At 37.3% G+C, this 26,878-nt stretch overlaps 1 protein-coding gene across 8 annotated transcripts in view; it reads left to right on the forward strand.

The window, feature by feature from the left end:
- Positions 1-25,888, forward strand: part of ZDHHC21 (zinc finger DHHC-type palmitoyltransferase 21) — a 39,074-nt gene extending 13,186 nt beyond the window's left edge. For 6 of the 8 annotated variants that reach the window (XM_039384483.1, XM_039384487.1, XM_039384486.1 and 3 more), the window contains 3 exons: positions 10,319-10,435; positions 24,306-24,349; positions 24,864-25,888. In XM_039384483.1, coding sequence (XP_039240417.1) covers positions 10,319-10,435; positions 24,306-24,349; positions 24,864-24,996 — 294 coding nt within the window. In that variant the 3' untranslated portion in view covers positions 24,997-25,888. Of the gene's footprint in view, positions 1-10,318; positions 10,436-11,117; positions 11,705-24,305; positions 24,350-24,863 lie in introns of those variants that run through there. The other 2 variants (XM_039384488.1, XM_039384489.1) reach the window with 2 other exon arrangements.
- Positions 25,889-26,878: the final 990 nt, after the last annotated feature.

The raw sequence follows: 26,878 nt of genomic DNA on the forward strand, positions 1-26,878 counted from the left end.
ATCAATTTCATAGATACCAACATTTTTTTATATGGAATGTTCCAAAGTTGAGGGGTTTTGTAAATATTTCTTAAAAAAACTTCTAAAGGAAGTTAATTATTTTTTTCATCTATATCAACATTTCCATTTGAATTATTTAAGTGATGCTAGAAATATGGAACAGAGAAAAACTTGCTGTCTGCTTGGAGCATCTTTCCATAGATGCTGAGACAGACCTGTAAGCTTCTAATAGTGTAATATATCATGATAGAGTATTTCCTTTTTATTGTGAGAGTTCCCTGAATGCTCTAACTTAATTTTGCAATTACACTGTTGTGGTGGTTTGAAACTCCCAAGAATCTAATTTTTAAGTTCAACCCACCCCCCCCCACCCCCAGTTTGCTCCTGTGAGAGGGTTTAGTGATGGTATGGACTTGATATCTTTTTCACCCCATGTGGAGAGTTTTCAGACAAAACACAACCATTCGTTATTGGGGGGAAGGGGAAAATATTTACAAAGGTTTATTTACACCCACATATATATTTACATTAAATTAAGTTTCTCCTTCAATAAAAGTTCAAGAAGAAAAAAGTCTTTCTATCACCTCTCAGGCCACAGTTCCTTCATTTCAGTTTTTTGTGGCACTGGTTAGTGTCCTTCATTTTCCTGAGGCAGCAGATTTACGTATGGCAGTCAGGACTTTTGTTCTGACTTTGTGGAAATTTCATCCCCGAGCCTGAGCCTTCAGGCGATTTCCTTGTAGATCTTCACTCCTCTTGGGTTAGAACATTGAAGGCAGCTTTCAGTTCAGTCTTACCAAAGCTCTTTTGCTCTGTCTCAGCTCAGTAGCATGATAGAAGCAGCAGCAGCATCAGCAGAGGGCACGGCCACCTCCTCCGCATTCCGTCCTGGCTCAGCTCTCAGGACAAACTCCGGTTTTTCAGCTCCTTTCTCTCTCTCTCTAGCTGCTGCTGCATTTCAGGACTCCCTAAGGGTTTGGAAGTCCACCCCTCCTCTTTAGAGAGTCTCTGGTTTTGGGAAAATAATACAGTCTTACCCCAAAACAGCTCTGTTGAGTTCACCTCTGTTTTGTTGCCAGCTCTCCCTCCTGCAGGAACATCTCTGTGTCTTTCAGCTGGCTTCACGTTATCTCGTTGCTACTGGCTATCTTTTGGCTTTTAGCCACCCTTGTCTCTGTTCAGGACTGCTCTGCTGCCGCTTTCAGTGTCTTCTGCTGCTGCTGACAGTAAGGAAACTTTTCCAGCTCTTGATTACAGGACCCGATCCAGCTGTGACACTATACCGGGTCTCCCATGGCTTCAGTTGGGGCTTGGGGCCCTTGGTCCCCAGAGGGGCTCACTGGCCCCCTGCCTCCTAGTGGCTCAGATCATGGCTACCTACCTACTACACTATCTTCACTGCCTTCTCTTCTGTTTCTGTGGGCATGTAATTTCCGCAGGGCACACGTGGACTATTGATTGGTCCAGTAAGAGTATTATCAGTGGGGCAAACCATTACCACCTCAGAGAAAAGGTTTTTCAAACCACCACAACTGTGTATAGATAATGAACCCAAGGTCTGTCTGTTAGCTGTGCTTTTTGAAAGTAGTATGAAAGGTAACCTTTTGCTTGGAGGTGGTCTGTGCAAGAGAAGGAAGGGGAAATCAAGTTTACTTCAGACATTTTACAACCCCTAAGGAGGTAAAAATAAGTAGTTCTTAATGATGACAGTTCCAAAAATGAGTATGTATAAAACTTTTTCTCACTGATACTTGTTCTCTCTTTTGGAGAGAAGCCTACTTTTAATATGTACCCTTTGACAGGTGACAGGTTAGGAGGTAGAGTACATATACAGCAATTATTTTAGTCCATTTTAATATGCTTGCCTGAAGAGTGGATCAGGTTCCTGTGTTTGGCTGCCTAAGTTTACAGAGTCATGAAAGAAATTGAGTACTCACTCTGTTCTGTTTATTTTTGCTTAGTTTTAGCTGTGGGGTTTTTGGCTTTATCAATTTGGACATGACACTTCAAATTACACTCTTCCTTTTAAAAACTTGATCTGTGTTATAGTATACACTATTCTGTGCCCCAGAGAGATAAATATATTTGCACAATATGGAAGAACAGTAGACAAACCAGGTCTGATCTGTTCAGACCTTTGTGAAGTACAGTGTTACACTGAATACTATTTAGCTGTCTCAATTTTTCAACTGCAGGATTAGGGGGGGTATACACTGAAGTACAGAAAATTAAGAATAGTTTGTTGTTTTGCCTAGTCAATATATCTGCCTGGAAGATGACATCAGAGCCCTAAGGAGCTGATTTTTTAAAGTATTGCTGAGGATGTGGTGCCATATAACTTCATGCTACAGAATAATTTGTCAGAACTGTGTCATTTTGACATCAAATGAATGGGACCAGTGATAAAATTGGCATACTATTAGTTAAGTTTTCAGGCAAGCATCCTGCAAGATTGTTTTCATCTGTATGTATCAATTAAAGCTGAAGTAGCACAGCATTCCAGAGACTGTTTCACAGAAGTGCTGTTCTTTGTTGAAATTTTGGCTGTAACGAAGAGCTTACATTTTCTGAATTGACAGGGGCTAGTGTTTAGCACAGATTCAAAGAACTGAATAATTTTTTTTCTAAACAGCCATCTGGAATAAGCTTATTCTTGCTCATTAAAAATACTTGAGAGTTTTTTGGCAGTGTGCCCTCATCTTATTTTTTATTCTTTGGATATAAAATAGTACATAACGCAGAAGCTGGAGAATTAAAATAGCTTTTAATGCTGTTGTGAAATAGTAATTTTATTACAGTACCGATTAATGCATTATGAAAATGTGATCACCATGTTAGTACTTCCTCTGAATTAAATCTCGTGTTTCATTTTTAAAGGGTCAAGAAAGAAAAACATTTTTAATTTAAGTATACTGAGGAAAGGGTGATAGGATTAAAGGTAATGGAGGAAGCTGTTTCTATAGAGATTCAATCTTTTAGCTTCACCTCTTACTGCAGAAAATTGTTTCATAGTATTCTTTGCTCTTGTAATTGATACACTGCCAGAAAGATGGATTGTGGTTGTTGCCTCTGTTTGTCCAGCAGGAGGAGTGCAATTACTGCTAGAAATGAAGGAGGTGGTAATTAAATTCTCTATGTGGGATCATAGCAGAAGGAAAATATATAATTCAAATAAAATAGCATATTAGTTCCTCTGCAGGCCTTAGTGGTTTTCAGAGGCTGACACTGGAACATTTTTAATTTTGCATCTTCATTATAAAATATCGAAGTCAGGAAGCCTGACCTTATCTTTCAGGAAGTACTCAATGAATAGCCAGATAGAAATAAATACTAGTCTTCTCATAACTAAATAGTTACTTTCTCAATGGCTGTGCTGGCACAGATTCTAGACACAGCTGGTCAAATAGAAGCAAAATTAAATGCTTTGGCAGTATATTTTACCTGGTTTATAGAAGGCTTTTAGTCTTTTAAGTGAAAGAAATTCTGCTGATGTATTCTATTTGCTAGAAATGTTGCTAGAATGATTGTCATAGTAAAATCCCCTGACATACAAAAAACTAAACCCTTTTGCTCTTTTATTTTTTTCCCATTTCTTCAGTTATCCACTGTATATTCTGAAAATATTGTCACCTAATCTTTAACGCGTTCTGAGCATTAGTGGTAGAGGGCAGAGAAAAGAACATGGAGGATGTATTCTGGCATATATATATATATGAATATATATATGGCTGATATATATTCATATCAGCCTACTGTGTCTGGGACTCAGAAATAATAAGTTCTAGGAATTAGTCATTAGACTTTGTGGAAAGATTTCTTGCAGTAATATTTATTTCAATATTATGCATTAACTAATGTTAATTGAAATGTGGAAATATGTATCATCCAAAGTCCATATACGTTGTCAAGAGAATCTAACAGAAACCTTTTTGTCTTAGAATCATGAAAGAGCGTACAGGATTTGAGAGTTTTTTTAAAAAAAGAAAACAACATTTTCTTTCTCATTGTTCTGCACAACCAACCCAACCATGCTCTCCTACAGTATATGAATGTAAGGACAGTATAAGAAAATTGAATTAAGTCTAGAAAGTAAATACATGATCTGTAGAGAAAAGATAGGAAAGACTGAGAGGATAACATTTTGTTAAAACTTAATATATTAGTACCATAATTTTTGTGTAAAGATTGTATGGCCTTCTCTAAAAATCTGTTCTAGTCTGAAACTATTTCAGAATTACTGAAATAATTCAGTGATATTGAACTCTATGTAGACAATAATTTTTGGAATCAGAGCACTATCCCCATTTTTACTTTAAACCAAATCTGTCATGAATCAGACTGGAAAATTACTCATCTAGTAGACCTGAAATAGTCCAGAGTAAAAAGGGCTTTACATAAACATTGGTCATTATTAATAATAAAAAAGGGCTTATTAGAATGCAACTCATGTTCTGTGAATTAATTTTCTTTTCTTTTTAATTGACAAGAATGAATTTTGCCCCTTGGACCTCTCCTTCCTCTTTCTTCCTACAAAACCTGCAGTCTGTATTTTTTAGTTTGCTTTCTGGAATCTGACAACCTGGCTTTGTTCTATATTCTGTGCTCTTTTTATGATAGCTAAGTTGATAGACTGATTTCATCACCAGACTGGGACAGACATCCTGGGCATTTGTAGCTGAGAATAGACAAGCATGAAGTATTACATGAAGTATTGTTTCTCAAGAGGTATCTTAATATATTTTGTTGGTATATTAATTTTTATGTGATACATTTTTCATTAAAGAAGAGAGATTGAATAAATGAATCTTCCATTGTAACTGAAAAATTACGAAGGTGGTTTTTTCACTTTGTCCCTTTTGGAACAGATACAATAGTCTTGTGTTTGCTGCTGAAAGCTCTGTCCTCAGTACAGTGTGCTGTTTCTAAAGGAATACTATAAATGCTTGAAAATAACAATGCAATACTGCAAATGGCAGGGACCTGTTACACGCTTTTGTGCTTTTTTGTTGTTGCTGTAATTGTTAGCAGGATAAAGAAGAAAGCTGAATTTGGAAGCAGTAATCATATAGTTGAGTATGATCTTGAGCTGGACCCATCATTGTTTTTGACCTCTCTCCTGTATGATAGCATAAGGCAGTAATAGCTGTTGTTCTAGTCAGTGGTAGCGATTGTCATGGGGATCATCCATAGTGGTTGATGCTCACAAATGAAGACTTGGCACGTGTTCTGCTATGGGGTTGAGGAAGGCTTGTGTTAGTCTGTCACAGAGACTTGGTGTCTGTAGAGTGTTTTGGTATTGCTTGTTAAGATAAAGATGCTAGACCTCATGGTTTGTAGTCCATTCCTCAACATAATCCTATAGACCTACATGTATTTTGTGACAAGTTTCTATCATACACATTTCGATCCATTTTTATGGGTAGCTAAGAATCCTTGCAGTTTGACTGGATGGATAGAAGTAGCAGTTAAACGGAACTTAAAAACCTGGAGAACAGGCAGCAACCTAGGAGGAGTGGACATCTGAGTGGCGTAGCAAATGCTAAGTAGAAAGGCAGTGGCAGCAACCCGTGGGAACTGAAGTTTTGACAGAGCAGTTAGGCTGTGGAGTTGGCATAAAGGAGAGGAGAAAGGGGTACCTGAAGGGCAGCTCTCATGTTAGAACTGTGCATTTAATATCTGTGCCAAGGCCACATATGTCAGCCTGGCCCAACGTAGAAAAAAGCTACCGTGGGACAAAACCCTGTTTTGCCACGAGAGCTGATAGTTCGTGCATTGGTGATGTCAGCTAATCTGTACATATGCTTTGTGGCTCAGTCTGAGTAGTTCTTCCTGTTAGCGCAGATAGCCTGCACCCCAGACTTCAAAATCACACTCAGTACTCAGACTGCACTGAGACTGATGAATCCTAAATGGTGTTTGAACAGGAGGATTTGTTCAAAATACATTGAAAGAGGGATTAGTAAATTATTGACTAGTCTTGCAGATTGATCAGTTATAATTTGATTGGTTTTCTTAGATGAAAAAATGTTTTTGTCAGTTCTAAGAAGGAACTAAATGAGGGCCAGACATTGACTTTCAGGTCATCATTGCCTCAGGGACTTTGATTTACTAGGGTTTTATAATGGTTGGAAAAAACATTGGTCCTGTCACCTCTTCTCACTAGGAATTCAGCAACCTCCAGTCTTTTGCAGTAGATGCTTTCATCGAGGAGAAAAGAGGGAAGAAAGGGAGAAGGGAAAGAAGGGAATTAGGGATCTTTCATCTAAGGCACATGGAGGACAGGGAATGATTCGGGACAGCCAGCATGGCTTCACTAAAGGCAAGCCCTGCCTGACCCTAGTGGCCTTCTGTGGTGGAGCGACTACATCAGTGGACAAGAGAAGGGCTACAGATGTCATTTATTTGAGCTTCTGTAAAGCCTTTGCCACAGTCCCCTGTAAGGTGCACATGTCCTTATATAATAAGGAAAAACACGCTCCTCGTGAGGTGGTGAACAAAGAGGTTTATTTCAAATTCGGTGCTGGTTTTATCCCTTAAAACCATGTGACTTCTTTGACCAATAAGGTTGTCTATGTTGGCGCATGCTCCCTCGGGCTCTTGCCTTGGTACCCTGTACCTTAAACACGCCCCCTACAGTCCCCCACAATATCCTTTGCTCTGAATTGGAGAGAGATGGATTTCATGAGTGGACTGTTAGACGGGTAAGAAAGTGGTTGGACAGTCGCATCCAGAGGGTAATGGGCATCAGTGACAAGTGGTGTCCCTCAGGGGGCTGTAGTGGGCCAGTGTTAATATTGTCACTGATGACATAGATGAAAGGGTTGAGTGCACTCTTGGCCGATTTTCAGATGACACTAAGCTGAGTGGTGCTGTTAACACACCTGAAGGATGGGGTGCCATCCAGAGGGACGTGGGCAAGCTTGAGAAGTGGGCCTATAGGAATCTCACGAGGTTTAATAAGACCAAGTGCAAGGTGCTGCACCTGGGTTGGGGTGCCAGACTGGGGGATGAATAGACTGAGAGCATCTTTCAACCCAGACCATTCTGTGAACCTATGATTTTGTTATCCTCAGTATGAAAGGTCTTTCCTTTTCTGTGCCTCTAGGTTTATCGTTTGTTAGAAGGGTCAGATGAGAATGTAACCTCTCTTTTTTACACTAGGATTTTCTGTTGTCATGTATTGGGTGAGGTACCTTTTTCATGCTGAAGGTGATGCTCAAGAGAAGGAATTCTTCTAAATCAGAGTTGCAGGGGGTGCTAATGTGGGAGTGTGAAGCCAGATCCAGAATGTAACTTTGCTGTTGGCACTCTTCTCTTACATTTCAATGTTTTCTGTGAAGTTGAGTTTGAATATTTCAAAACATATCTGATATGATAAAACAGCTATGAAGGTATGAACAACTAGTAGAAGCTGTGTATTACCTTGCTTTTCTTTAAAGCTTTTATGGGCTAAGGGAAAGGGAAATCAGATTAGTATGACTGCTTTTATTTTAAGTTGATTTAACTTTTAATTAGCTCATTAACTGAGTAAGAAGGGCTAAAAATATGAAAGCAAAGAATATATTTTCTACAACAGCAAGAAAGGCCAATATTAACAAGGGAGGGGGAGAGGGGATGCACCGTTGCAGCAGTTCAGAAGAGACTATTGGGGATTGCTTTTTGTTTTAGCTGGTTAACTAGTGATTTCTATGTGTTCATCAAACTTTTACTTTCTTCACAGCTTTAGTAGGGAGTATAACTGTTGAAAGAGATCTTAAAGATCAGCTAGTCCCAACACCCCTGCTGTGAGCAGAACACTAGAGCAGGTTGCTCAGAGCTCCATCAAACCTGCTTTAAACAGTGCCAGGGATGGGCATCCACAAATTCCTTTGGCAAGCTGCTCCAGTGCATCCTTATCCTCTGAGTAAAGAATTTCTTCCTAATACCCAATCTCAACCTACTCTCTTTCAGTTTGAACCCATTCCCTCTTGTTGTGCCACTCCACCTCTTGTAAATAGTCCCTCTCCATCTTTCTTGTAGGTTCCATTCAGGTAATGGAAGGTTCCAAGTAGATCACCCCAAAGCCTTCTCTTTTCCAGGCTGAACAAACCCAGTTCACAGAATCACAGAATTGCTATGATTGGAAGGGACCTCTGGAGTTGCACAGGAACATATCTAGAGACAGGTTTTGAACATTCCGGAGAGGGAAACTCCACAACCATCCTCTTGACACCTGCCTTTGAGATATTTACCCCTTTCAGTCTTCTCTAAACAGGCCCAGCTCCCGCAGTCTCTTCTCATAAGAGAGAGGATGCCATGGGAGATAGTGTCAAAAGGTAGATAAGTCAAGGCAGACAATATCCACTGCTCTTGCCTTGTCATCCATCCTGCCATGCCACCACAGAAATCAAGCATGATTTCTCCTTGGTGTATCCCTGTTGACCATTCCTGATAACTTTCTTTTCTTCTACATACTTGGTGATGACCTCCGGAATGATCTGTTCCATCACCTTTCCAGGGTCCGAGGTTAGCCTGACTGGCGGCTAGTTTCCCAAATCCTTCTTCTTGCCTTTTTGAAGATGGGAGTAACACCAGTTTTTCTTCTGTCATCACGCACCTCTCCTTTCTCCATGACTTTTCAAAGATGATGCAGAGTGACTGAACAACAACATCTGCCAGCTCCCTCAGCACCCATGGGTGCATCCGATCAGGGCCCATAGATTTATGGGTGTTAAGTCTCCCTAGTTGATCTCTAACCCAACCTTTTACGACCAAAGGGGAGTATTCCTTTCTCTAGCCTTTCTCTCTTACAACCAAGGTCTGGGATTCCTAAGGGATGGCCTCAGCAGTAAAGACTGAAGCAAAGCAGGCACTCAGTAATTCTACCTTCTCTGTGTCTTCCATCACCAGGACACCCATCTGATTCAGCAGCAGCCCCACACTTTCCTTAATCTTCCTTTTGCTGTTGACATACTTGCACAAGGCCTTCTTTTTGTCCTTGATATCCCCTGACAGACTCAATTCCAAGGGGTCTTGGCTTTCCTCATCACATCCCTGCATACCCTGCCGATATTCCATATAGTTCTCCCATATGGTCTCTTTTTCCACATCCCATAAATTTCTTTCTTCTGCTCATCCATGCAGGTCTCCTGCCAGCTTGCTTTATTTCTTGCTCATAGGTATACATTCGTCTTGAGTTTGGAGGAAGTGCTGCTGTTTTCCCTGGGTTTATATTTTGAACCTTCATGGAAATAATTTAAATGAAAAATCAGATTTGTTTTGCTAAACATAATTTGCCTTAACAATTTTCCATTTTAAAAACCCCAGTGTCTAAGAATTGCTCCTCCTCAATTCCTACTGGTTGAATATAAATAAGGAAAGTTCAAAAGCAGTGTTGTGGGTTGTTTTGTTTTTTTTTTCCATTCAGTTTACTTTTATGTTCTGCTTGTAATTTAAAGTTTACTTGAAAGGTTTTAATAGTTTCCTGCTGTGATCACGCTTTTCTAAGTGGAAAAACAGGTGTGTGTACTCAAAAGACAGCGTTGAAAATGTAATTGTAGCTTACAAATAAGAGAATGGGTGGGTGATTATCCAAGGGTAAGATGAGCTCATGGTACACCTAATGTAACTGCCATGCGCAAATGTTTTCCTGTGATAAAAATAAGGTGTTTTATCCTTTCCAGAGCAGCTGATCCAATATATCCCTATTTTCCTGTACCCTGAAGCATCTTTATTGTGCACTCCTATCCAGAGTTACAGTAATGCACTCAAGGCCAAAATTTAAAAGGTGAAGATAAGTTTATTTTGGATAATAGGCAGCATTGCAGTGAGAACAATCCAGTACAGATACTTGGATTTTGTAGGTACCATCTTCAAGAGTAAAGCTCGGAATGCTGTTTTTTTAATTACAAAAGAGGTGATGTAAAAATGAAATGTACTATGACTGGCAGCTGAGGCATCGGAGTCTTAATAAATCAGAGTGTTTAACAGAATGGTTTTCCTGGGTTATGTAGCTTGTGTATAGCGATCTGTCACAGTTTGAAATGGAAGATTCAGGAATAGCCCACTTGAGCTTGATCTATTCGCGAAACCTTAAATATTTGAAGAAGTTTTTTTTAACAGTCTGGCAAAATAAAACTCAACTGCTTACATGTATAAACAAAAAATTATTGTTTTCTACTTTTAATACATAATTATATCAATGATTTGCAGTGTAGCTCAAAATCCAGTATTTACCTTCAGTGAGAACATACTTTTCTTGTCTAGTATTTCCACTTGGTTCAAAGACTTTAATTAATTTGTAACTGCTAAAGTCTCTCTTCTTTGTGTCTTGTTCTAGGATGTTTTTGTATTTAGACATGAACTTGCTGTCCTAAGAATATCTGCCTTCATGGGTCTAATAATATTAGGTGGAATAAGTCGACTCTTTTACACTCAGCTAATGGGTATTTTCACTGTAAGTATCTAATTTTAGAAGTATATATTAATTTTATTTTCAGTACAATTAACAAAAACAGAAAAACAGATTGTATCTAAGGGAAGAATAGAAAAACACTTGCACTGTGAGGTACCTGTTTGGTATGTGGTGTGTCAAGACTCTTGACACCAAGAAGTCTTAAGAAGTTTTCTAACAAACAAATGTGTGATAAGTCTGGCTATCAAGTAAATTTCCTGTTTTGTATTAGTGAAGTAAACCCATACATTGTCATGGAATTTTACAGTGTACAAGGTATGTATTTGCGGGTTTTGATTTTTGGTTTTATTTTAAACTCTCATGTGTCTGGTCTGAATTATGTGACAGTGAGGCCCACTAATAAGTCATACATTCTGAGAATACAGAATTCTTGTTAAGTATTTTAATAAATATGCTTATGCTCGTATCTCTTTAGTTGTTTAACTGGGGAATATAACCATGTGCGATTTACAGTCCAAATGCATACTCTATATTTAAAGGTACCAAAAAAAAAAACTTTCGCATGGAAAAATTTTCCAGATAGATGAATTTGGTAATGTAATAAATATGTACAAGAAATTAGCTTTTTTTAGTGTAACATCCTGTTCTGTACATTAGAAGTTAGTAACTTCCAGCAATTGTTTTAAAGTTACCTTATGAAACCATATACATGTTTAAAATACAGCAGTGTTGAACAGAAAGAGGACATGAGTTGGATCCGTACCTGTCTGAAAGGGTGTATGGTCTTGCCTGCTGAACTTTTTTTTTTGAAGACAATAAAGTACAAGATGACAGCATCTTTCTGACTACAACTGATGGAGATCTGCCTGAGATTTCATTTTGAAATTGGGAAGGTTTGCACAGTATTAACCTTTTTAGGTACAAAATGGAAACCCTTCCAACTGTATTGGGTAATTTATTTGTATAGAATAAAGGACAAAAATTACTGTTTAGTTTTTCCTTCTGTTAGATAAGACATTAATATTGCTTTTTTTGTTTTATTGTATTACCTTTGCATAAGTTTACTGCCTTTTGCTCTTTCTGTGACTGTAGCTATGCTGTGCATTATTTCTGCTGTTCTCCAACTGCTCTACCAGATTGCTTTCTGCACTTTCTCTCAACCCCCAGGTCAACAGATTTACATTTCTGCACCTTTACTGCGTGCCTAATTTCTGTTCCAAGGTCTTGCTGACAGGTTCTATCCTCCTTGTTTAAATGCAGGCATACCACATTTGTGTCTGCATCCTCTAGAGTTGGGATGTTTTTCTGAATTACTACTATGCCTTGTTGGGTATTTAGCTGAAGTGGTCATCATCATGGCCAGTCTTCGCGAATGAAGATTTGGGAAAGGTCTTTACCCTTTGAGCCTGCGCAGTGGATTTTTTAGGTGAGACACAGCGTGCGCTGAACTGAGCCCACCCTTTAATCCTGAGGTTCATCTACCGGGGCCGAGCGAGCTCGGACGGTGGCAGCGAGGTCCTCAGGACGTAGGTTTGTTTAGAGTGACCTTCTCTTAGATGGATGGCCTTACAGGGCTGACGAGCTCCATCTGCCCAGAGGAGTTCCCTGACTGGGAATCAAACCCAGGCCGCAGCGGTGAGAGTGCTGCATCCTAACCACTAGACCACCAGGGGGCCCCCCCCCAGCTGAAGTGGTACGGACCTCTGAATTCTACTCACTGTCACTCCCAGTAACGGGAGAGATGGAAACTCAGGAAGCCTGATTGTTCTCATACTGAAATATGGATGTCTTTTTGATTTCTGTTAAATGGATATATATGAGGAGAAACAAAAAGCCCATGTGATCACTACTGCACTAAACCACAAACACAACACAGAAGAAAACAAGGAACAAACCCTAAGTCTGTCATTCTGTTCTGTGGGCTGCCAGAAGCTAGACTTAGTTTTCGCAGTGACCATCGGCATCCATTCAGGTACTATTACTATGCATGAAATAAAAACATCTTAGACTGAAGCTGTTTCTATCACATATATCTGAAACCTGGAACGTTTCTATTCTGACACAGGATACCAACTGTGCTGTCTCTGCAAAAGGCATGAATACCAATAAGAACCCAGTTGTTACTTCACTGTCGTGAGCCTTAACACCATCAGGCTGTTACCACCACTGCATGCTTATAAACTGCTCTAAAGCCCTTTCTATGTCAGTGGTCTGATACACTGTGAGGTACATCCTATTCACTTACAGAGCTGGCAACTACGCTGGAACAGGTGTGGGCTAACAGCATTTTCAAGTCCAGCCCCCCTTTTTTTTTGTGCTCAAATCATAATTATGAGGATTGCTGAGCTGCAGTATGCCTGGATACTCTCTTTTGTTGTCTTTGCCAATGTGAAACAAACATACTGCAGTAATTGTGGATATGGATGGTCTATGAGAGACAGATGCTGGAAAGTACAGAACTGCATTAAGGCCTCTCACTGCACTCTACCTGCCCCCAGTAGCAGAAGGGCTATTGTGCTTGCCTCGTATGGACAAGTTTTTAGGCTTGTTCGGATTGCTGGGGAAGTAGAAATCCAGTACTGGGATCTCCAAATACTAGTTCATTCACACCATGTTGATGCTGTTGCCTTGATTCATTGAAGAATGTAGGTTGTGTAGTCTATCCCCCACTCAAAGTGTTTCCATACCAGCAACACAATCGTCTTTTCCCTTTTCATTCCTTTCCTCATGATTCTAGAATTGGCAGGAATAAACAATACAGTTACTTTGAGGAAATCTACTTGGCAAGAACTAGTCAGACTTCAAACGAACAAAGCAAGTCTGTTTGTTGAGGTTGTGCTTAGTCTGCAAGTAGTGTCAGAAAATCTTTCTGTACAAATGGCTTTTGATTGCCAGCATTGTAATATGGGGACTTGCTTCCTCCATAAGCACTAACAGCTTTAGCTAGCCAGTGGAAAAGGTAGAGGAGAGGGCAGCAGGTGAGTGTGCAGTTTCTTTGCAGGCTCCCGAAAGACATGCCTGTGATGCATAAAATAGGGAAACAAAGAGTCGGAGTATACCCACCCACAGTGCTGAGCTCACTGTGTGGAAGACATTCAAGTCCTGTAGAAGCAGTGAACCATGGTCACTAAGAAGCAGTAATGTTTCTACTGTGTACTGTACTAGAGTTACTGTTCAGCATCTAACCTTCCTGTATAAATTAAATTTTATCTGAAATGAGGTCTATTTAAAATACTAAATTAATTATGAAATTAAACTTAGTATAAAGTACAGATCAAAATTTAACAGAACAGAGTCATTGAAGTGTAATAGTGCAGTTGAGGTTAATTTGAAAGAGACTCAAAATGCTTGAAGGCATGTATATGCACAGTTAAAGAATTAATGTTTGTTAAAGTATTCATTACTCCATTGCTGCTCTTGAGAGCATTAATTTCAGTGGTTGCTGAAGCTGCCCAAAGGCATGTGCAAGAGATCTGGACAAGAGCATGGGCCTTTTGAAAAATGCTAAGCAACTTTTACTTGTGCTTGTACAAGAGAACAGGTAATACACATTTTCCTGGTTCATGCTCTATGCCTATGTTTGCAGTTCAGCATAAACCAAGATTAATTCCACAGCTCCTGGATGAAAGGTATTTTTTAATAGTAGCAACAGTCAACATTGCGGCTCTGTGATCTAAAGTTTGGTGAATACAAATGGCTGCTAAATAAGTCCAGCAAGCTCAGGTTTGTTAGGTTTTAATACTACTATTTACCTGTATTTCAAATGCTGCCAAAATTGTATTTTTGGAAAAAAAAAATCTAAGATTTGTCAAACTTTAACCCGTTTGTAACGAAAATTCCTGATTCTCCGTAAGATAAACTTGCATGACCATCGTTATATAATTTTCCAGAAATCAAACCAATAGTTTTTGGTTCATCTTGGTAATATAAAGCTAAGGCTGACTTTTTCCAGGAGTATAGGACATGCATATTAAAAAAAACCCCAAATCCTTGATCTTTGTATTTACAGTTTATCCTTTTGTCACTTCAAGAAGATACATACAGTTTAATGTGTAGAATAAATTTGCGTTATGTGACTTTTGTATACAGCATTTTTAGAAACAGTTACTCCTTACTAGAATTGTGCTAAGTGGTAGATTGACAAGCTGTAAGAACTAGCAGAAGGTTTTCATGTTTCCTTTAATAGGCATTTTCACCTCTTGGATACATTTTTCTGAAGTCAAGAAATGTCCAGCTGAATGCATAATGGAAAGGATATAACTGATATCCTGCAGCACGTTTTTCTGGAACAGGACAGTAGCTAAAACAGAAAAGCAAAGCAGCATATTACCAAGTGCAGGTGAAGTTATTCAGCCGTGTGTGCTGGCACTTTGCAAAATTCAGGTTGTTATGCAGTTGCCTGATCTTCTGTGCCTATCATTGCATAGCTGTCATTAGTTATAACAGTAGATTAATTTCTTTAAGAAAAATACACATGTATTCTGCTGTTATCCTGTTTCATGTGTGTTCAGCAGATATTTGGGTGCTTGGGAAAAATGCGCTCTGGTAAAACTGAAAACTTTGTAGCTTGTGTGCTAAAATTGGCTCTTACAGAGAGAATGTTCTTAAAGCTATGCTGCTTGAGAAGGTGATGAATAGGCCAAGTAACCTACCAGACAGTAATTTCTCAGCATACTTTTACCACCTCTCTTAGTGTGGTATCACTGTTAGGGTATCATTAGCTTAAGGCTATTCATAACTCATTTGGAGGTCCAGGAAGCCAAAGAGCAAAGGAGGTGACTTCCTACAATGAGAGAAGAACAGCTGGTTGGCAAAAACTGTCCTTAGAGGAACTTTTGACATGAATTGTTCCGATGAAGAGGGGAGCAGCTGAGGTGGCCTCTGTATACGGGATTAGTGCTTTCTCCCTAGAAACTAGCATATGTGAAACACACTTCTAGCAGAAGCGGCACATTGTTCTTTTCATCCGCCTTCTCCAGTTGCTTTCCCCAAGCCCTGTTTGCCTCTGATTTTGTCATCATCCTGAATTTTAACACTTCTTCCAGTATCTATCTGACGTTCCTCTTGGGGAATTTTTATTTGGATACTTTGGAAATAGAAGTATCTAAGTTCTCTCTAATTCATAAGCCTCTGAAATAGGGAGAAATTTAAAATCCTAATTTAGGAAGTCTGGGATCCTAAGATGATATTCTTCTTAAAATCTCTGCATAACAATTAGTCTTCTTACTTATAAGTTTCAAGTTTCTAGAGAACCGGATAGAAGGATCTGTTTTACCTGTGAGGAAAACACTATCTGATGTAATTTCCAAAATGATCATGCGTATATGTTAAAGGCCTGCTTGCCTTCTGTGCTTGTTAGTTGCTTTAACAGTCCTCTATTTCCTGTCATTACTTGTAGTGCAATTTTGAATTTTATATTCCTTAACTGGAAATGAGCCTGTATTTTTACATTCTCAGGCAGCATGATATTTTGTAATGATTTTGTTTGAAATGATGTAGAAGCAAACTTAGCATAAAACTTAAGTAAAACAAACAAAACCCCAAAAACATATCAGAAAGAATTCTGGCAGTTGCACCCTAGAAAAACTAGATGGTCTCTTACCGAGAGTAACAGCGGTAAAAATTATTGTTACTCTTTACTTCAGACCTCTTCTAGCTGCTTGTACTCCACAAGCAATTATTCATCTTTTGCCTCAATCACTACAGAGTAACAAGACAGCTCTAGTATAGACACTTTAAAACTCCATGAAGGTAGAGAGGTGCTTTTTTGTTGGTGGTTGGTCATAAGTAGTAAAAGTACAATTTGTAGGTAAATTATAATTTTGTCTATTTCAGAAAGTTTTAAAATTTTCCACAAAAAAATCCAAACTTTCTGTCTTGTGCAACTACTGCCTACACCAGTTAATGACATTGTATTGCAATGGCAAGTGCAAAGCTTATCTAGAAAACAGTATTAAGCTACAAGAAAGTATTAAGAAGGATGTATCTGTGTTACTAATTTTTAATTCCCATTTTTTATGAAGATATATGAAATAATAAAATATCGGGAAGCTAAATCAAATAGTACCCAGAAACTTACTTGCTTTCTCAAGACATATTTTCTTGACATGTGTTTTTTAGTAATTCCTCTCTCATTTTTACGTGAAACTGATGTCTGTTTTCCTTAAAAAAGCATGACTAACCTATTTATTCATACAAAAAGGCATAGAAAATTCACCTAGGAAAAAAGTTTCTTTTATCAGCCTCAGATTGTTTCTGATGTATGATTGTTGGAGGTAAAGAGCTCTTTTAAAAAGAGCTTTTTTTCAGGATTTTTAAAAAAAGGTGGAACTATCAGGATGCTCATGTGTATAGACCAGCAGACTAGCCCCTAGCATTTGCATTTCTTTCACTCATATTCCATTGTCGCTTTAAGAAAGTACTTCTGTTTGTCTTTCACATCACTTCAACAGTTAAATGATGATAAAAACCAGTTTTTCTATTTATACTGTAAGATTCTGATATTGTTTATGTTTGATCTACAGTGTATTACTATAAAAAATATAATAATATGGCATGTTTTTAAACAATTGCCTCTCTGATTATTTTGATAATTGTTTTTTAAAGCTGATACCTTTTGCATATGTGAGGTTTTCTTCCTCTCAAGATCTGTGGTGTTCTTTATTTTGTTGGCTGCCACCTGTCTGAAGCAATCAGCCACTTCTTTCTCTTTCTCTGTACAAAAGGAAAATCCGGCCTTCCCATGGATGGTGGAAGGTAACAGGATAATCAGTTCAACAGTGATCCTCTGATGTCATTGTGGGAGCCCTGTAAAAGCGGATTATCTGTGACCCAGATAAAATAATTAGAAATTACTTGGACACTTACAAATAACTGATCTACTAATCTCATTTCCAAAGTTAAAAAAGGCCTGTCTCTCAACGTAACACTACCAGATGTTTCAGTTAAACAGCATCCTTTCCAGAGACTAATCTGAACCCTAATTTTAGAGGATTACCTTTGATTGTTTTTATTTCAAACACTAAACAGTGTTTTCATTTTTCCATATGTTCTGACAAACTATTTCTGTGGAAGAAAAGAGATTTTCTTAATTTTTACACTATAGTCCACTAAATATGATTTAATGTGGTTTTTGCTAGTATTGCAAAGAAAAACTTTTCATTGAAATTATTTAGTAATGAACTTGTTTCTTTGGGGCAGAACTATTTAATGATGGGCTTTTAAAAATTCAATAGATACCATGTGGTCTTTTTGCAAGGTAGTGGATGTGTTATCATAAACTAAGTGGACAGTGACTTTATTAATTAAATTAATGCTACCAGGGTTTCCTGTTAATTAACTGTTTGAATGGTGTACAGTGATATGCCAATATCCTGTTGCATCAGTACTGTGTGGATGTGGAAAAGAGAAATTTCTCTTTATTTGCTTTGGGGAGGATGGAAGGGAAAATGCTGTTCAGCAGCCTGTCTAGTGCACAATATGATGCCTACCACATAATTTTTTCCTCTTAGAAGCATTTAAAAATGTTGTTTTTTATTTTTTATTGTTGCAGTGTTTCTCCTTTTCACCTTAAAGTAGCAAATATATTTTACTAGATATTTTTTCAACCTTTTCCAAAGGTTGAATTGCAAAATAATGGAAATGTAGCTGCAGTTATTCTATTAATAAAATCAAAGGCTTTTTAATTCTTTGCATGTTTTATAGCATTGATCCATTGCTGATTTAATATGCGGAGTGCACAAGTGATCTAGTTGTGCTGAAATGCTTTTTGTCTTTAAAAATAAGTATTTCATGATTAAAATATTTGTAATCATATCTTAAATCAGATAATCTATTAAATACAATTTTGATTAGTGACTACTGAGGGCTTTTCCTGTTTTTTCAAACATGGCAGAAGTGTAATCAAGGAACTATTAATCCTCATAATTAAGTTTAGCATATTAAAAATTAGGATTGGTTGGGGAAATTAGGATTTCCAGGCAAGTGTATTCTTTACCTGTCTATAATAAAGTGTAAGATATAAAGCAATTGTAGAGGGGAGAGCAAAGGGTATATAAACTATAAACCCAAATGGTAATTGGAAATTAGAGATGCAACAGAAAATAAGTTCATGTTAACATTGTCTGTCTTCCTCTTCCCCATTGTTCTTAACCCTTCCCCTTTTCCTGTCTCTACCTTTGATTCACCTATAGGTAGATCTGCTATTAGAAGACTGCATAAGGTACTATAAATTAAATAGTCAGGAATTAGTAACGTCCTGGTCTTTGAATACAATTTTGTTAACTGTATAAATTCTTTTATATCTTTACCTTATTTTTCTCAAATAGACTAGCAATTTGTTTAACATTTTTATGAATGTATCTGGACAGTCTTAAACACATATTTACCATAAAAATAAACTATTAGTTTATTTTATAAAAACTCTTTTATGAGCTGTTTAAAATGTTAAAATAAATTCAAGTGAAGACACTCTAAGTGGCAAAAGATCTCATCTGTTTCATTTAGGTCGCTTCATGGTCTTAGGTAAATGTGAATACTTTTATTGAAGTTAATTATTTACAATATTATAAAGAAAAAGTGTAAGTTAGAAAATTTTATCAAAGAGATTTTATGCTGTTCAAGGAGTGTAAAATATCATAGAATATCAAAAGTATGCCCTGTTCATCACTCAAGGGGGAATTTCTTTTACAGCTCAATTATTTTTCTAATAGTAAAGGAAGTACCTTTAACCAGTTGAAAATAAGTAACTATAAAAATTATGTTTGAGTGTTCTGGGGGCTGAATACATTTTGTTTAAATATTGCCTGTCAGATTTAGACATCAGACCATTAAAATTACTTCCACGTGAAGATCAACAACTAACCTTCTTAAGTGGTTTTTCCCCTGCTATTTTTGTAAGGACGTTTTGTACTTACATTTCTAAGTATCAAGAAAAATAATGTTTTGTCACATATCTTGTTGTCATGTTGTACCAAACACACCATGGATTTGAACTAGGCTGAAGTTAAGAGATCTGTTTGTATTGCCTCCTTTGTAGATATGTCCCTTATTTGTTACCAGGGGTTTTCTTTTCACTGAATCATTTTCTGATACATACGTTGGAAATCTATTTATCTGAATTAATCAGAGCATAGAAGAGAGCAGGACCATTCCCTAGATATTGCATAGTGTAGCTTCATTTTTCATTTAGCACAGATTTAAAGTTAAAACAGAACTAGCGATTTTCAGGCTGAATATAATTGTAATTGATAAAATTAATCATATTACATTATATGATGAGAAGTCTAGATTAAGAAAGGAATGCTAAGAAGTGACCAAACGCAAACCGAAAATGTATTAAATTCCAAAAAAGAAAATTTCTGAAAGATGAAATATTCTTTCTACGTTCAGTATTTTATATTCTTCAACTGCTCACTTGTCATTTGCATACATACAATGAAAGGATGTTAGGTAGAAGGAATGAAAAAATGTATTGTTCATATAGAGGGTAAGTCTTGAACTTTCAGATAAAAGCGGTGGCTGCAAGTCCAGGAAGGCTTGAAGGTTTTGTTTTTTCTTTATTCTTCATCATACTTTTCTGCTGATTCATCTCTATACTGAGGCTTCGAAAATACTAAAAGCATAGTATAATGCTTACATTCTTCTACTGCAAGTATTTAGTAGAGCTGTATTGATTTCATGTCACTTTAAGCAAACACAGAAGAAAAATTGAACCGGGGATTGTGGCTGCATGCTTTGGAGTTAGTCCTGTAAGTTACGAATTACAACTTCCCCTTTGGAAAACATGAATCAGTAAGAGAAAAATATTCTTTGTGTGTGCTTTTTTTCATGATAAATTAGTTCATGATGAAACCCATCCTGTAGCACAGTTTGTTACACAATGCATGTGCTCTTTTAAATTTTTTTCAGGCAGTTAGTTATGCTGATTAGAAACATAGATGTGAAAGATACATTTCTCTTAGGAGCTGACATGGGTGCATTCATTTGCAAGCGAATCTGAAGTTGGTCTGCAGAACTCAGTGCTTTTACATATGTCTCTCCATTCCTCTCCTCCCTTTTATAAAGCAGTCTTGGCCATGGCAGTAGCTTACTTAACTTAGAGTAAAACAGCTGCTCTTACTTGTAGTGTATCCTCAAAGTGAAAAAAAACCCCATTCCTCCTCCCCTCAGAAGGAACGCTTTGCACTTTTTCTGATGTTCTAAACTGATATGTTGTTAATGATTCCTATGTTTATTTCCTCTAATTTATTTTGCCTTTCTCACTAAGGTATAATATTTTTTCTCTAGATGCTTTAAGATGCTTATCAGAGAGTATGTATTTCTAAAGAACCAAGTGTAGAAACAATAGTTGATTCCAATCTGGATGATGACTTTGGGGCTCCTGATGATCCATCATGTGAATTTAATTAGTTGTGTGTTTGTCAATTTCATCTTAATTTTATCTAAAAATTTTAAGGGATTTTTAGAGTTAGAGATTACTAGGACTCAATAGATATGCCATGTTTGCTCATATTAAGTTATTTTCAACTTTTGGATGAGTGCCAATTCTCCAAAAGGTTTTAACATTAGCATTAGCCGTGAGTCTGGAAAAAAAGGTCTTAGCAGAGTTCTATTTGTATTAATAGTAATCCAAGCTGATAGTAGATGCAGACAGCTAAAGCCTCTTAGGCTGGACACAGTAATTCTGATGTTGTAGCAAAACCTTGGTATACATCTAGTGCATAATTAAGAGAGATGATATTCTGGTTGAAGGCCATTTGTGAGATGTATTAATGAGCAGAACACCTTGTCATTCAGAAGAATAGTGGTTATTCTGATCTCTGTTGCCAAAAGAAGAAAAATTCATGTCTGAGAAGAAAAACTTAAATAACAAGTCAAAACTCAACTATGGTCCTCTCCTTTTCCTTCATCTCCTATCTCCAGAGGGGCTACTGACTTTCCTGGGGTGCTGTGAAGTTTCACTTTCATGTGAAAAGGTAATTTGGTTCACTCTCAAATGAAAGTACATTTCAAATGAGCCTGCTTGGCAGCAGTGTTGGGGGAGGGAAGCTATGAGGGGCATTTTGTTCCTTAAGTTCAGTCACCAGCATTTGTGGAGTGGCTAAGCTTCAGAGCAATGTTTCTTCCCATTCCCTCCAGCCCTAGTCTGCAGCTTTTAAAATGTGGCTGTAAAGTTTTTTTAATTCTGAAAAAGTATCTCAGAAGCAAAGGACTCACTGCCCAGTAAAGCAAAAGTAAACTGAAGTATGTGTTGGCATTTTAAGGAAGAGGGGGAAGGAGGAAGGCAGGGAATGAGGGAAGGGAAGGAAGGGAGGGAGGGAGGTGGAAAGGAAGGAAGAGAAGTAAAGAAAGGAAGATGGGGAGGGAGGAAGGGAAGGGAAATCCTTAATATCTTTTAAAGGTGTGAAAGCTTGACAGTCTTTTCTTACAGTTATTTTCTGCAGTTACCTAATGAGAATCTTTCAGGTCTTGATAACATGCCATGACAACAATTAAAACAAAATACACCCTTCAGTTCCAAACCAGGAAATTCCTCCAAAAATCTCAAACACAGTATTTTAGGGAAGAGTATAAGTGTATTAATGAATAAGCAATACGCAGAAATGTACCAAAAAGCCATATTTAAGGTATTTGGTAATGTTACTTCTGCACACAAAACTGGTTTAGGACTCCTTTTGTGAAATGATAGCATAAATCTTTCATAGCTACAAATCAATTTAGAGTCTGGACTAGGATGCTACTGTTTTATTAAAAAAAAATATTTTTCATTGTTGCTTTCAAACATACCAATATTGTTTTGTACTATTGGGTAGACAGCTTTGAGTTGACGAGAGAATAATTCCTGGAGCTGAGATATTTTTGCAGTTACAGAAGGAGCTATAGAATCTCACGAAAATGCTGTTACTACCTTGCTGAAGTGCCATGGAAGTAATCTCTGTGTTTACTTAGTCCTTTTTATTCAGAAAGCTTTGTGTGAATTTCTGTGGTCAGCAAAGGTGGTGTTTGTTCTGACAAGAGCTGGACAAAAAGCCAGCCCAAGGAAGCAGAATATCCCTGTGCTGTGCAGCCAGGTCCTGCCCTAACAAGGAGAATGGCTTGTGTCTTGTGATGCTTTCCTGCTGCTTGTGGCAGGTGAGGGGAGATATGCTAGACAGGCCCATAAGGTGAAAGGACAGCAGTTTATCTGTGGAAATCAAAACAACAGACAGTGTTTAGTGTCTGCTGGCTCCAGTCTTTCCTCCCTCACTGTTAAGTGGGAGTTAAAACCCACCTAATGATGGGGTCAGAATGATTTATGTAGTTTGCTGTGGGCATACCTTCTCTGCAAACAGAGAAGATCTTCTGCATCCTGGTGGATTGGAGTGAGAAGTGGGGACTTCTCTCCTTTGCCATAATGTGTCTGGAATTCAGCTAGGTAGGCTGTGGGCAAAATTAAGATTTTTGCTATTTGGCGTGTTGTAAGGGTTCATGTTCCGAAACTCATCTGAGCTGGGAAGTGAATTTAGAAGGACAAAATCTGGCAAGGGGAGTTGAAGTCACCCAACTCTGGTGGAGCAGGGAAGCAGCTTCCTGTATGTTGTTTCCCACTCACACTCATCTTTCCCCCTTAAAACTTTAAAGAGGGGCAGAATCCCAGCAGAACCCGCACTGAATTGCATGCACTGATGGCAGGAACAGTCAAGAAACACAGTATGGTTTCTATTGCTAGGTCGTGTTTCCAGGTGACAGTGAAGTTGCAGCCTAATTAAACCACAGTCCTTGTGTCTCTATATGACTGGGACAACTGAGACTAGCTCTTGGTGTTATTCAAATGCTAGTATAATCTGACAGGTGCATTATGTCCATCAAAGAATAGTAAAGGAAAATATCAAACTACCGATGAACAGGAGTTGAAACCAGGAGAAGTATTTCAATTATTGTATTTTGGAGTTTGTGAGTGATTTAAAGAACATAAAGAACTATGAATATGTATCAAAACCCTAAATAATGCTCATTTCCAAAATAATTTTTTTTATGAAATATATAGTGAAAAGTAAGGAAAAAATATGTGGTAGTTTTAAAAGTTTTATTTGAGGATGATCTAAGCTAAAATTGATTTGTTAATTATAAAACTTGGTGACTTATTAAATCATGTTAAGTAAAGAAAAATATGAATTTAAGTTGCTCTTAGCTGTAGGGTTGCCTTCACTCTGCACGTTATTTAGCCTCTGCTACATTTTATGAGAATAATTTGTATATTTGTTATTTAATTGTCATCATGGCTGGGCTTCGCAAACGAAGATTTGGGAAGGCTCTAACCACATTTGTTACAGGCATGTTGGTGACTTATTTAACTGTAGCAATTATGAAAACTCATGGTATATTTCCAGTGGTACTGTTTGCATTATAATACTCATGAAGATAATGATTTTAAAACCTCTTACTAGTTCCTGCTTTTCAAAATACTACATCTGTGTTAATAGTTGTATTTTACTAAATTTTCCTTTGGTTATCTGAGTGGACTACTTCAAGTCTGGAATGGGTGCTTGTGAAAAGTATGGCAAGACTGTACCTTATACACATTCCTTCTAAATGTCCCATGAATTAATTGTAGTATCTGAATTCATTTTAGCTGTACTAGTGCTATAAGTTTTTGTTGACATTCTTTGGTATTGTAATCAAACTACACAGTACAGTTTCATGTCATGTGTGTAAAAATCATGTAACAGACTGAGTAAAATTTGTGTAGGTAATCTCAGATTCACTTAAAATTAATATGCCATTTAAGTAATACGCAACCTACTGAACTAATGTCAAAGCAGTGTACACTAATAATTGATCCCCTACTTTATTTAGTTGCTTTCATAATGACATTTTAACAGTTAGAAATGTAAATAAATACTTTTTCATTGTGTTTTCTTTTCTTCAACAGGATACTACAGGTATAGAAAAAATGTCAAACTGTTGTGAAGACATGTAAGTTCTGTAAAATTTTTACATTGATGAAATGCTAAAGGAGTTGCTGTTTTTTTTAAACTGGGTGAGAGAGTAAAGGAACTGAAGGCACTTTGATAAGGTGATTTTGCATGGTACTGTGCCTTGTACTTCCTATCTTTAGCAGCAGCTCACTAATCTATTAGTATTGGTTGTACACAAAGTAACCTCCCTACCCAAACCCAGTGGAACTATATTTTCTTTCAAAAGTACAGATCAAAATATACTTTCTGCTGTGTTTTGACATACAATTCATTGATTGTGAGGTCTCCTCTGCTTCAAAAGTTGCTTTTGTTTCATTGATGACCCAGATAGTTTCTGTTGTCCAAAGTTAAGTCTCAGCTGCATGCTGTAATGAAAGGAAAGCTGTATTTGTGACGCTGAGACACAATTCATCAGAGTCCAGAAATGGATCCCCAGCCAACCTACATTGTTCTAGCTGACTGAAGTGCACCGTGGGCATGCTGTCTTTCACTAATAATGCTGTCTTCTGTAGATCGAGGCCCCGAAAGCCATGGCAGCAGACCTTCTCAGAAGTTTTTGGCACTCACTGGAAGATCCTGTGGTTTATTCCTTTCAGGCAGAGGCAACCACTGCGAGTTCCCTACCACTTTGCCAATCATGTCTAAACAGATGGATAGTGGGCACAGATGGGTCCTCCATGCTGGAAGTGCGTTACAGGTTTTATGATAATAGGACTATGACAGTCTTCAAGTCAATTAAAATCCAGTTGTAGGCATCACAATGTGCCCCAGGCATTATTTTAGTTGTGGTGTTGATTCTGTTCTGAGATTAATGCAAATTGATTGTTTAACTTTATGCATATTTAATTTCAGATTAGCTTTCCAAAGAAATTTCTTTTGGTTTTGAGATTAATACCAAAAGCAAATGACTGAAATGCACTCTTCCTCTATTTGTTTGATACTGGCTCTTTGTTTTTTTTACCTTTTTTTTTTTTTTTTTGTAGGAAGCACTGAAGTTTACATTTATGGTTAGATTTCTCTCCAAGTGTCTTATTCTGCCTTGAATTTTTTTTAGTGTTTTTATCAGCAGGTCTGTCTAGATAATGTCCTTTTTTTTTCTGCATGTGTTGAACTGATACTTCCAGTTATTTATGATATGCAATAGTAATCCTGCAGCACCGCACTATAAAAGGCAACATTTAAAACTGAGGCAGACTACTTCCTAAACCTTTCTCAGAGAGGTTTTTTATAAATACACATAAATGTGTATGTTTATAGAGAGAAGTCTTACATCTTACAGTTATCTTTCGGCCTAGATATGATCTTAGTGAAAATTATTCATGTCTCTATGTCAACAAGCAGGATTAAATATTCCAGGGTAAACTGTCCAAATGGGAAGTGTGTTTTCCCTATATCCCGAGGATTTCCTTGCAATAATTCAACAAAGAAGTTGCATGGTGCAAATACTGGAATGCTTACTTTTTAAAAATGCAGATGTAGTTAGTTAGCATAATGTACCATAAAAAAGAGTATATTGTCAATAAAGTTATAAATTTTATATTTTCTTTAGTCATGATTATCTGGAAGTCTGAGTGTTTGTATAATGGAAATACAAATATTTAAAATATTTATACATAAATATAGATTTGTTACTAACGTGTTCAGTGAAATATATTAACTCATTTAATAGGGTATTGTGTTGATGTAGATAACTTGTTGTTCCTTTAAGTATGGAAGTAGTTAACCAAAGAAAGCATCCTTCATATCTGGTAAAATGACAACAATTGCCAAAGTACTGGTTTGGCCTTTCTGTATCTGGAAAAATTATGTACTTATTTTAGCCCTCTGTATCTGTACAAATATCAGCATGAGATGATTGTGGAAAGTACTGTGAATTTCTTCTAGAAATTCAGTGGTTTTAGTTATGCTGCTTATAATGTTTTTTTGCGTAGTCTAACAGGACTAGGTTCCACCTTAAATGGCAGCCATGCAACTGGACACAATAAAAGATACAAAATCAGGATAATATATATATAGTTTGTGTAGGAAGTAATACTTTATTTGGAACAGATCATCCAAAAATGAAGGGCAAGACTTGTCATGAGTGGTGTTTGTAACAAATTTTAAAAGATTCGTTTGTAATGCAGTTTCTCTCAATGTTAGAGGTCCCTTTATTGAATTAACAGATTTTGATGATCCACTGACAGTTCCAAAGGGTGCATCTTAAAAATCACTTGAATTTTAAACTTTTGTAAACTTCTAACATTTGATCCAACTTTACTTTTCCTCTCTTTTTAAAAATAGAGGATTGTATTATTGTTTTAAATTTCAAGCCTAATATTCAACCATTTTTTTATGCCAGTTTTAGCAAGCCTAGACTTTCCTTGAGGTGGTATTGGCCGCAAGATTTAAACAAAAGACTGGGACAGTGCTGGAAATGAAAAAGAATGTGGATACTCATAATAAAGTAATGGATGTATTCTCTTCCCTCTCCCCCCTTCCCCCCCCTTTTTTCTCTTTTTTAAAGGAATGCCACTGTTATAGTCTC

Source organism: Pipra filicauda, unplaced genomic scaffold, assembly GCF_003945595.2.
Source record: "Pipra filicauda isolate LSUMZ 115617 unplaced genomic scaffold, ASM394559v2 scaffold359_size756093_pilon, whole genome shotgun sequence".
Taxonomy (NCBI): Eukaryota; Metazoa; Chordata; class Aves; order Passeriformes; family Pipridae; genus Pipra; species Pipra filicauda.